This window comes from Zootoca vivipara, chromosome Z1 (genome assembly GCF_965207765.1).
Source record: "Zootoca vivipara chromosome Z1, rZooViv2.hap1.1, whole genome shotgun sequence".
Taxonomy (NCBI): Eukaryota; Metazoa; Chordata; class Lepidosauria; order Squamata; family Lacertidae; genus Zootoca; species Zootoca vivipara.
The window spans coordinates 61111434-61124449 of record NC_142583.1 but is presented as its reverse complement, the minus strand read 5'-3'; the positions used below and the strand labels follow the sequence as shown (position 1 = coordinate 61124449).

The 13016-nt window shown below is 45.4% G+C and overlaps 1 protein-coding gene across 2 annotated transcripts in view; it reads right to left on the bottom strand.

The window, feature by feature from the left end:
- MAPK10 (mitogen-activated protein kinase 10) overlaps positions 1-13016 on the bottom strand; it is a 163106-nt gene that overhangs the window by 26308 nt on the left and 123782 nt on the right. For both annotated transcript variants that reach the window (XM_088660576.1, XM_060278429.2), the window contains exon 9: positions 4054-4236. In XM_088660576.1, coding sequence (XP_088516702.1) covers positions 4054-4236 — 183 coding nt within the window. The remainder of the gene's footprint in view (positions 1-4053; positions 4237-13016) is intronic.

Below are 13016 nucleotides of genomic sequence, written 5' to 3'. Positions count from 1 at the left end.
GTCAATCAAAGGACTCATACAGTCACACCAAATGTGGGTGTGAATCCAGTTCTGTTTTCCTCGCAGAAAAGGATTTGTGCCATCAAAATATTGTTAATTTTAATTTTTAAAAAGCTATCCATATGCTAAGTGCTCTGTGCACAATAGTATTCTTCCTAATTACTGTCACATGTAATTCCATATCTGACATACAAAAATCTCCACTCGGTCACCATTGACTGGGTGTTTTTTAAAAAGCAACCAAACTGCATGAATACGGGTGGCAAAAATATTCTGATGGTAGCCCTTGGCTTCCAAGTACAATGGAGTATTTATAGCCATGCACATTTAATACCATCTTCTGGGCCCGTACTTCTAAAAGCTTAATGCAGGTTAGAAAGTATATGTGCACATATTTATTGAAAGGGGGCAGGGGCGAAGCTGCATGCTCCGGCACTGGGGGCGGAGGGCAGATGGGGGCGTGGCTGGTGCGCACCTGGGGGTGTGGCGCGAGTGCTGGGGGTGTGGCATGCCGCGCCCGGGGGCATGGCACACATCCCGGGGCGGGGGTGTGGCGCCCAGCGTGGTGATGGGTGCACGGCGCGTGTCCGGGGGCAGCTGCGATGGTACCCCCCTCCCCGATGGTGCTGGGGGCAATGCGCTCCCCCTGCCCCCCTTTCCTCTGCCAGTGTGGGGAGCAGAAGCCACCTATGTCCCACACGTTCTGCTCATGAAACAGAGGTTCACATACAAATTACTGTACATTGATGCAAATTAAGAACAGGGTAACTCCAGCCCTCCAGATGTTGCTTAGATGCAATTCTCATCATGGAACATGCTTGCTAGGGCTGGTGGAAGTTGTAGCTTAGCAACATCTGGAGGACCAGAGATTCCCCACACCTGATGTAATATAAGCCTAATTTGGACATTTGGGCTGGGACCCAGATTTCAAGGTTTCTACCAACTCCCCCAGCTGCAGCCCCCAGAGCTGCAATTTGCACCTTCCAGAGGTTCTCCCAAACTTCGACAGAAGCTTTTCAAGGGATACAAGGAGGTGCAGCAGAATGTAGAAGAGCTCCTTTGCGCAAGGAGAACACAGCACACAAAATCTCGCTGTCTATACATGGGGATTCTGTTTAATTTTTGTCTTTGTTATTTTCCAAATGTCAGGGGAGGGGAAGAATGGAAAATGGGCAGAGAAAGGAAGAAATCAGAGGTGCATCAAAAAGAAAATGAATACTGTATGTGGGGTAGCTTAGTAAAACTAGCAGCTGGAACTGATAGAAAATTTGCCCAAAGTGGCAGCACCCATGATCTGTGCCATGTGAATCCCCATTTAACCAACATGCCATGGGGTGTCTTGTATCATCACCCGCAAAGCATGCATTGAAGCAGTTGGAATAGTTCTGCTACAATAGTTCTTGTTCTTGTAATCACTTTGTTTTTTTACCTACAATGAAAGAAAGGCTTTGGAAATTATTGTATTTAAACAGATGATAGGTCAAGCAGCTTATGAATTCTGCCGAAAAAGTAATAAACATAAGGAACTTCATGACCATAAAGAAACTTCCATAAATTGCTTCCACAGGTGACAGCCAAATGTCAAAATATCACCTTCTGCTATGGGAGGAGGCAGGTTTGGTTTCCAGCATGCCAAACACCTTCTTTTAAAGGGTTTGGGGGGGTATCTTGTCAAGAGAATATATTTCTAGGAAATAGATCAGGGCAGGGAATCAGGACCGGGGGTGGGGGAGTCATATCTGCCTGTGTGCAAAAATATGTTTGCTTTCATCCAGAGAGTGAAAGAAGATCTTAATTATCTTTCTCTCTGCATCTGCTTCAAATCCCTTGTAAGTCCATTATTGTGCTTTGTTATTGTGGTGGGCTGGGGCGGGGAAGGGAGGGTGGGATAATAAGAGAGCTCTCAGTACTTCTGAAGCCATTTGGCCAGACCTTCAATCACCCCCCCGGAGTGCAGGCAAACAGCCTTGCTGTATGGTGGGAAAAGGCATTCTGGGTAATGACATGCAAATTGCCGCAGATTAAAAAACATTATGCATCACCGTTACCGGCAACCTTGGGAATCCATGTGTGCAAAACTGATACACACTTTTGGAAGGTTCCAAAACGCTAATCGGAAACCTTTTCTGTACGAAACACACACATCAATCACTGTTTTCTCAGAAAAGCTTGCCGTCCCTGCTGAAGTTAACCGCGGCCTCCGCTTACGTTTAAAATCATCTTGTCATTGCAAACAATGGCATCTGCTCATCTCGCGCCACTGTAATCAAGGCAGGATTGGGCTGCCAGTGTCAGATTTCGGCTGAATGTGGCACTGCGTGCTTCTCAACTGACAAAGCCTGAAACCAGAGCAATTTGGACCAGCAGCCCTCCCAATTTAATTCTTCCCAGGAAGGTCTTGTGCATGTTTGTACACAGCTTACGGGGATTTGCTTCAAACAAAGGATGGGGAGGTGCTGGGGCCTAATCCAGTCCCTTCCCCACGTGCAGCATTGGGCACAAGGCGGCTGCTGAGAGCATGGACGAAAATGGTAACCGACAATTCCTCTATGCAGGAGGGGAAGATGTTGGCAGAAGGCTTAATTAACCCTACAGTGCTTTCCTTGGTATGCAGGAAGTTGCCTTATGCTGATTCAAGGCTTTGATTCCTCTAGCTCAGCACTGTTTACATTGACTGGAAGCAGCCCTCCAGCAGGAGACAGTGCTATTTGGGGTGTCTGGAACTGGACCTGCCTGAGCTGTGACAGTGGTGGTCCCAGAGGTGGTGTTAAAGACTCACAGACCGCTGGTCCTGACGTCCATACTGAGGCCCCTCACTCAGGGCATGCCATGATAACCATGCCACTATCCCCAACATGTCACCAGACCGAGGTACTGGCTGGGCAGGAAGAGCATGACCTGAGAACAGAGGATATTAACATCAGCCCCTATCATGGTTGGATCATCTCCTCTTGTGGATTTAGGTGCTCAGCAGTTTTCCCCTCCTGCAGAGGAGAGGGACCTATTCAGATGGTCTGCCTTCGAGGCTGACAGATCCCTTAGTTTTCCAGATGGCTCTAGAGAACTTTATGGCTAATACAACTGGTTCTCCTGCTGAAGCCCTGGCTGATCCGTGGAAGATACAGATGGCCCAGGCTGTTGATACAATTGCCCTGGAGTGCCCTCTTCCACTTGATAGAGCCCAGCTGGCTCCTTGGTATACACCAGAGCTGAGGGCAATAAAACGAGCCAGGAGAGCAGCTTGAACACAAGTGGAGAAAAACTCCAGATCAATGCAAGCAGACCCTCGTGAGTGCTGATCACCAGCCTGCTCAGCGCTGGTGAAAACAGCAAATAAGGCAGATTTGCTGTTTCCACCGCAGCCTCACTGTGCTGTAGTGGGAGGGCCTTTTACAGTCTGAAGGAGGTGCTAGAATGGATAGTGGCTCGTTGTGACCTGTTTGCGAAACACGTTGAAGATAAAATCGCTTGCATCTTCCAGGACTTCCGATTCCACTGTGATTCTTCAAATCTGTGTTTTTATATTGTAAACTGCCCTGTGATCCTCGGATGGAGGGCGGTACAGAAATTAATAATAAATAAAATTGCTTCAAATAAAAGTGCTGTTTGTTAATGGGACAGCGGCAGAGACTGGACGAAAAATAGTTGGCAACTTTTCCTTTGAAATGTGGAGGTTTGACCACAACCTTCTAGCAGGCTACTGTCCCTGTGACCTTTTTGGTAGCACGGTTAGTAAACGTGTCACTTCACAGTGTTTTCATGTAAGAACTTTAAAATACTTATGAGCTTGTCTCCAGCTACTTGTGTGCATGGGTTAGTGGAGGGCACATTTTCCAAGCCATGGTCTAAAGAGGAACATGATGCAGTAACCTTGCTGGAGCTATACATAGGTTTAGGTCTGGTCAGTGCCTGGAAGGCTGACCGCTACGTACTGTATGCTGCTTTGATTTCCATGGTAGAAGAAAGAGGAGAAATAAACGTAATAAAGACATTTCAAATGCAAGGCATGCCTAATCTCATAGAACTTGTTCATGCATGGTTCACACCCCTTACCTTTGAGTTTGTTGTGTTCTGAATCGGCTGGGAAGAGAGAGTCTGGGAAGAGTTTGGGGAAAGTGAGGCCGGCGTATTTAGGTCGGTTTTCCACATAGTTCCGCACTGTGGGCTGGAGTTTCTTCATGAATTCTGGGCAGGGGGTTCCGAGCTGTTCAATTACCTTATTCCACTGGTCAATATCTGAGCAGAGTTAGTTAAGGAAAGAAGAGGTGCAGATCTCCCCACCCCATCCTCAAGCGTTTCTCCCACTTTCCAAGTGATTGGCACATTTGGTGTCTGAAGAAGTCCGACGTGGAAACTCAAAACCAGTGGTTCACTTTGGGAGCAATATCACGTTAAAGCAATTCCATCAATCACCCACACAATCCCAACATATGCTATTAAAGCATTCTATTTTGCCTCACTGGTTTGGGTGGGATTATGGCGAAATTCGTACACTCACTTTGTGGTTCAGCACCCATCACAAACCTGCACTGCTCACAACTCCCTGCCTTTCCATTCTTGCCGCATCACTAGCTTAGAGGTGCTTTATTACAATCATGTGGAGTACAGTTCATGCCACCATTGGCAGCCCTAATGGGGAAGGACAACCGACATGAGTTATCCACATGACTGATCTGTCCATGTGATCAGTTCATCCAGACATTGCCAAGATGGTGTGTGGGGCCACCGACAAGGCAATAACTTTGCAGTGGCAACTATATCAGCAACTGAACCACAAAGGTAATGCATAAATTGGCTTAAATAAAGCTTAGCATCATGCTCCCATATCGACCATGAGTTTCCTCAAGAGGTATCCAACTTTCTCAAAACCTATTATTCGAGCAAAGTAGTTCTGCTTGTTGTTGCACTCAGAGATCTCAGCAAAGACAATGGAAGCACATTGCACGAACGGATCAGGGAATGAATGTAGTGCCAGCTTGCTCTGTTCATCAGAACTGAATTGAACAGAAGTGAATTGAAAGTCCAGAGGTATACAAAATTGTGTGACCTCTTTGCAAGACCTCTCTGCCAAGGTAATTTCACCTCTCTTTTTTGCCCCTAATTATTCATGAGACACCTTGTATTATTTAAAAGCACAGGTTCTTCTAGGAAATAATATGCTGCATAATGGAAGACACGTACCCAGAATAAGTACCGGTAGGTAGAAATGCAGGTGATTTGTACACATGGAAGAAGGTACATGCATTCTGTCTGTCAATTATAGGTAGCAACCACTGCTGGGGGAGAGATCTAATTCTTGCTCCATTGTGTGCAAGCTAAACCCAAATGCTTCATCTTCTTTGTGGAATTTTTTTTAAAATACGATTTGGCTTCCCCATGACAGAAAATAAACCAGGATGACCATTTTTTTCAAGCCCAAGTACTTCTACATAGAAATGTTCAGTACCCACTCTCCAGCTTCTTGGGCAACCATCACTACCCCTTGCTGCAATGAATTTGTGGTTGTAAATAAAGCCCTAAATGGCCTTCCAGGCACATTGAAGAACACAGAAGTCACTGCTCAGAAGCCTTACAACTTACAATGAATATGGTCAAATCATGTGAAAATAGGGGCCCTGCTGTATACATTTTATATCCTGGTTCTCACACCAAGCAACGTCGTTTGAAGTGCCCCACTCACATACACGTCACTGCTCATAGCTGAAGTGTCTTAATTCTTCCTTTCTCCTAATACTAGAACCCGGGGTCAAGCAATGGAGCTGAATGGTACAAGATTCAGAATGGAACAAAGGACAGTGCATAAAGCAATATAATCTGCTGCCACAAGAGGTAATGATGGGAGCCAATTTCAACAAGTGGATTAGACATATTCATGGAAGGTGAGGCTATCAATAACTACTAGTCACAGTGGCTGAATGCTACCTCCAGGACAAGAGGCAACATGCCCCTTCATACCACTGGGGATCAACATCAGGGCAGGGCTATCCACTCTGGGCTTCCCAGAGACACCTGGGTAGCCACTGGGCAAACCAGGATGCTGAACTGGACAGGCCTTTGGTTTGATCCATTAGGGCTGCTCCTCTGTTTTCTTAGGTTCTTACTCTGCCATAGTCTGTCCTGATTTGAAACAAAGAGGGTGATAGTTCTTTGGTTAAATATATACTAGAAAACAAAACAAAACTACCCGTTGTTCAAAAGGAATCTCACAAGTGCAGTCCATGAAATGGCAAGCTGCGCACTGCACGTCATTCTGAATTTATGAGCCTGCGTTGGCATGCATATATGCTCTAGGAGCAAGAGCAGGCTTCCTCAAACTCGGCCCTCCAGATGTTTTGGCCTACAACTCCCATGATCCCTATCTAGCAGGACCAGTGGTCAGGGATGACGGGAATTGTAGTCTCAAAACACCTGGGGGGCTGAGTTTGAGGAAGCCTGAGCAGGAGTGAGATCCATCCAACCCCAACTCAGATATTTGACATCTAGTGACCAGGGAAGCAGGAGATAGAACCCTGGCAACTTTAACAACTAACCCTAATGCTTCTTAAAGATGCCCGCAACCATCCTCCACAAAAAAAGGCAAAAGTGATTCACTAGTGAGATGTACCAGGAAAATTATGAATGTCCCACGAGTGTGTGAGATTGGGATGGAAGTGGGGAGGAACTGACCAAGAATTCAGCAGATATTGAGTGGAACATACTGCTCACATTCCACTGGGTAGGGTAGGGTGAAGTTGAGAAGCAACAGATTGATAAAGCTAAACTAGGGTAGTTTAACAGAGCTCTTGTTAAAAAGCTGTAGACAAGTAGGAAGGATGTTGGGGACTCTTGTTAAGTATGGGTGGGTACCTGCCAACATCTACACCCCATCAGGAAGCCCAGTATTGACCCACCCACCCATACCCCTCTCTTTGATCATCCAGCTGGTCATTACTCTCTGCCCACTTGCCCTCTCCAAGCATGTGAAGAGTGACAAGCAGGAGGAGGAGGAAGAGAAGGCATTCACTTGCCTTGATCTCTACTTGTTGGAAGTGGTATGGATTGGCCCAGAGGAGCGGGCAAGCAAACAGGAAGTGGTGACCGTGGGAAGGAAGCAGGGGGAGACCCAAAGGCCTCTTGACTAAGTGCCAACACACCCACCCCCCATAAACCTGGAACTGACACTAGGCAGTTCTTTGGGGCACAGGAATCAGCATGTTGGAAGCCACAGAGATGAATGCCAGACATGTTGAGCTCATTTCATATAAATCACATGGATGAGGAAAGATTTTTTTAAAAAATACTCGGAGAAAATAGGCTGAGTTATTGCCACTGGCTTAGCTACTTTCCAGTTAAGACTACTATCTCCTTCCCAACTCAAGAAAGCCCTTCTTCTGTCAAATTTGTGGCACCTCTAAATTCTAATTCTTTTCACAATGAGAGTGGGAGAGACACATAAAACCGGCGCCCAATCTCAACTACATATCCCTGAAACCCCACTAATACTGAGAGGAACGGAGAAACCGGCAGAAATATAACCACCCTCACAATCATGATCAGAAAATCATCTACTCAAGGACATGTACAACAAGTAGCTTGATAACTTTGATTGGGCCACTCCTGCCAGTACAGCAGTGGGAAAGGACTTTTGATTGTAACATACGGAAATGAAAGCACAACAGGAATATTAGGTTATTATAGAGCAATCCATAACCCGTATCAGTATATACAGCACAAAGATTAGATCCACTGAGATTAGGTGAAGGGATGAAATGATTTAATAACAGGCTGGGTACATGCAGGCTGGCTCAAAAGCACTTGAACACTCAAAGCAGCTGCAAATATTGGTCACAGCACAGCACAAATTCTAAGCATTTAGTCTCCTTGGGGAGTTCACAGCACAGATACCCATGCTGTTGGGCCACCCAGAATTCTCACCGTGCTTTATAAAATGCCAAGGGAATAACAGCACCACCAGCCAACAAGACATATACTACTCACAGAGGGGGAAATACAAATGCAGTCATTTAGGATCAGTCCAGCTTGCGGTTTCTAGTTCGCTGATGTTACTAACGGTGTAGCGCTAAGAGACACTATTCTAGCACAGAGATACGGAATCAGGAACATGATGTGCTAAGCCTATGCCGCATCACAGTCCATGGCACTGCAAGCAGTACTCAAATTATTTGAGTGGAGGGAGGAGGGATGGCAAGCTTTCATGAAGTTCACATGTTCCAACCTGCTGGTTCCTTTCCATTTTAGCCACTCCCCCTCCATTTTTTGCATTCTAATAACTGTGTCTAAGGGGGGCATCAAAAAAATGTCAGGGGGCTTGGCCCCTCTGACCCAACCCTGTGATTTGAGGACTGAACTAAATAAATTAAGCTAGGACTAAATAAATTAGCCCAGGTGGCGCTGTGGTTAAACCACTGAGCCTAGGGCTTGCTGATCAGAAGGTCGGCGGTTCGAATCCCTGTGATGGGGTGAGCTCCCGTTGCTCGGTCCCAGCTCCTGCCAACCTAGCAGTTCGAAAGCATGTCAGAATGCAAGTAGATAAATAGGAACCGCTACAGCGGGAAGGTAAACGGTGTTTCCATGTGCTGCTCTGGTTTGCCAGAAGTGGCTTTGTCATGCTGGCCACATGACCTGGAAGCTATACGCCGGCTCCCTCGGCCAATAATGCGAGATGAGCGCGCAACCCCAGAGTCGGTCACGACTGGACCTAATGGTCAGGGGTCCCTTTACCTTTACTATTTCATTTACACAATGTTGTGTGTCACTGATACACATTCAGTCGTAGACGCAGCAGTGTCACTCAAAAGCCACGAAATGCCACAGAAATAGGCAGAATGGAGAAATAGTTGGGGTCATGTGCCATCTTAAAAGTCTTTTGACTCAACAGAAGCAGTAACACAGGAGAAACTATTCTCATCTGGTTTGTTTCAGTAAACAACCCAAATGGAATCGGACTTGTCAGGATGTGCTTTTCCAAAGTGGTTCCTACGCACGACCTTCAAATCAGGGCTTCCCCCAAGGTCTTTTGTTTTTGTTCATTACTGAATTGTGTCTTTTTTTATATATTGTAAACCACCATGTGATCCTCTGATGCAGGGTGGTATGGAAATTTAATAAAATAAATAAATAAAATAAAATCTTTTTCTACAACCGAGAGAAACCATTGGTGTGGTGGTGATGTTAGCATCCTTCCGTTTGGCCCCTATTGCTCTTCGTGGTTAGGCCTACTTTCTGCTTCCACTGCATTTGGCAAGATCCAGATTTTAAATTCACGGAGCTGCCATCATCCCTGCTTGTTTGGCCCTCAAAGGGGAGCCCCCGTTTCCAAAAGTCCACATGTACTTAGCAGCACCTTTGGCTGCAGAACCAAAGTGGCTGATCAACCCTTGCCAGTTCTTTCTGCTAGAAAACTCAGGGTGCTGAAGGCCTGTCCATTGGGAAGTGAAAATGGGCTCGGCCCCCAAAAATAAAGCAATGTGTTCTGCATTTGCAGAATATTCCCCAGGTATGCAGAAGCAAACAGGTTTGTCAATGAAAAAAGATTTCATTTAAATTGCCAATACGGCTTCCTAAGAACCTGTGAGCTTCCAGGATGTACACAATATTGGAATGTCAGCTTAACCAGGGGAGAGTAGGAGAGACTGACGCAGGAGTCAACTGCTCACCCTTAGCAGCTTGCAGTAAATATCCTAGGGGAGAATTAAGATTAGTAGGATGTATGGTGTGGTGTTAAAAAAAACAAAAAACAAAAAACTAAGAGAAATCCCTAAACACCTTCCAGCCATTGCATTGATTACCAGTATTCTTTTAAGTAAACGGTGCGTTCCTCTGTTAAGCCCACCCTCTTCCCATCACTATGGAACCTAGCATTTGCAATTTTTGAAAGCATGAACAAGCACAGATCCAAACCTGACTGTTTGTGTGTGTGACAGGGTAAGTAATGAAAGCTGCTACAAAATTAGAGCTAGCCGTCAATTTCAACATTCTGTTATGCTATGCCCTGGCACGACCTGGTTATTGGTGGGCATAGGAGCCAACTCCTAGAGGCCAAGGTCCCTTTGGGCTCCCCAATAAAATATTTGAGGGTCGCCCCCCCCCAAAAAGCTGGTGGACATTGCTATTCAAATGGTATGTGTGTGCCACATCTTGTGCCTCCTTGCCAATATCTTATTCAAGTGGGTACCCCTGTAGATGGGGAATAATGGACATGAATGGGATAAGTAGCTGTTCCAGGTACCAGTGCAAAGTGGGAGGGGGGGAGAGACTGCTGAGAAGATCTGTCTCTTGCTAAGCCCTGCAAATGAGAACAAAGGGACTAGAGGAAATGTTGCACAGCCTTACAGGAAATGGAGTGCACAGCTAATAGCATCTCTCCCTATTTGTTTAAGAATACCAACACAATTAAGGGCGAATTTCAAACAAATCATCAGCTGCTAGTGGCTGGTTTCTAGGGAGATATTTCTATAGCAAAATGCTTTTAATGGTTTAATTATAGAGGTTCTGTGAACAAATTTTAATAAGTATGCAGCTGCTTGAAAGAAACTGGGCTTTATTTGAAAGAGGGTTTTTTTTAAAAAAAAATATCCATGTTTCTACGCACATATGGGCTATGATGAGTTGAATCCGTGACATGTAAGGAAGAGCAATTACTAACTTTTTAGTATCAAAAGATGAAGGAGTAGAAGAAGAAAACCAGGGGAAGTGTGCAATACGAGGAGGAATCCTTATATTTCTTTTGTGGCTAGTTGTTCTAAACCATGTGCTAGATGGTGAAAAAAAGAAAGATCACTATGGGAAGGAAAGATGCTGCTAATTTTCAACAAAAGGCGAGACACATTGTGCCAGGGACCATGTTGAGGAGGGCAGCACTGAGGAAGAATGGTGGGAGCCATCCCCTCCCCCTGATCCTGAATCTTCCCAGAAGCAGGAGGACAGTATAGATTTGGAACAGTGGTTTGCAGAGGGGCATAGTTCAGAAGGCAGAAGCTGGGAAATACTGGATGGGGAACAGCTAGAACATGGGTAGGCAAACTAAGGCCCGGGAGCCGGAGCCAGCCCAATCACCGTCTAAATCTGGCCCACGGGAATCAGTGTGTTTTTACATGAGTAGAATGTGAGATTTTATTTAAAATGCATCTCTGGGTTATTTGTGGGGCATAGGAATTCATTCATTTTTTCCCTTCACAATATAGTCTGGCCCCCCACAAGGGACAGTGGACTGGCCCCATGCTGAAAAAGTTTGCTGACCCCTGAGCTAGAAGAAGAAACACTGGAAGAGAGAGAGTTAACAGATTCACAGTCTCTGGACAGCATTCACCTACCTTCTCCAAAGACACGGAGAGCTCAGAAAGTGTGAGAACAGAAAGCACACAAACTCAGATTACAAGATGTAGGAGTGACGTAGATTAATAGAGATGGAGCAAGGGGGAGTGAGCCTTAATTGGGAGCACCGCCATTTCTAGGGAGACGTGTTCTTTTTTCTCTCACTGTGATGAATTTAACTGGTAAGACATTTCTTTCGTTTGATCTTCTTATTTAGTGCCATGGGGGAGGAAGCCTATTCCCCGAAGCCTGACACATCGTTACAGTGTGACTCTGCCACAAGCCTGCAAATCTTATGGTCCACCAAGCCAAACACAGCACAATAGCTACGCAGGGTGCTTGAGATCTCCCCTCCTGATATTTTTGCAGTCCCAGGTTGGAAGCAATAAGAAGGCAATTTATCAAGCCCAAGTTGGACCACCAGAAATGGTTGGTGGATTGAGTTTGGTTTGGCGGGTCACAAGTAGAATAGGCCAGACCCTCTTCTGAAAAAAAAAAAAGGATCATCCGGAAAAACTGGATAACAAACATTACTGGGTAGACTCACCACCGAAAGCTTACCACTGGGATTTAGCACCTGCCAGGGCTGATCCCTAATCTGATTTCTCCCAGCCTCTCATGACTTATATTATTGAGTGTGCCAGCAGTGGGTGAATGGAATGCTGCCGTTTTAAATTGCTCACAAACGGCCCAGAGCTACAATTTGTCATTCTCACTTCCAGAAACAATACGCAGACCAAAATGCAGCTGCCCTTTGGAAAATGAGCTTGCTCAAATCCTGTGATGCAGTTCCGCAGCCGGAAAATATGTACAAAAATATATATATTTGGAGGGCATGTGCATAAGAATTCATGTATTTGTGGAAACAAATGCATTTTATCTGGGGAAATTGCTTGCAAAAATGTGCCTATTAGGAGACACTAAAGACACTAAACGGCTGCTGAATTTTCACCAGGACTCCCCGCCCTGCATGCAATCTGATGTGGAAATGTGATGAACTACAGTTCAGATTGGATCAGTTCAGTTCATCAACTGTCCTTTATTGTGAGTACTTGCATTTGCTAACGTTTTAGCTTGAATTATAGACTCTATGGGATTGAAATGCAGCTTTTTCCACCATCCTGTTCTTTCTGCAAGGTGAGGAGCAGTCAAGTTGTATTTAAAATAAAAAAGCTGGTAGTTACAGACTGCAGAACTGCAGCTGCTGGTAGATCCATCAGACGGGTCCACTGATTCAGCAAGGATGGAGGCATCAAACAGCACCTTGCTTCACACCTGGAGTCAACCCTGTAGATGTGGACCATACAAACAACTTGGTGGCCAAGCTTCACTTTAGGGGTGGTTGTGGCATTGGCAGAATCCCACACACATTACAATCCTTTGCCCATTCCCCACTTCCCCTGCCCCCTACCCAGGCTTTCTTCACCACTGAGTACCAAAAATCTGCTGCCATATATCAAATACTTCTAACCATTCTCAAAAATGGTGACAATTTTGCACAACTAAACTGAGCTCCAAGCCTACAAAGTGTATTGGCTGGAAGAGGTTCAACATGTTGGTGGAAAAATCATTGAATGTGATATTAAGCATGAATGAACGTAAAGAGAAAGCCAGACAGATGAATACATAGCTATGAACCTGTGAATGAAATTCACATTATGACTCAGGATTTTATCCTCCCCTTTCCCTTCCTTTGCGTTCAG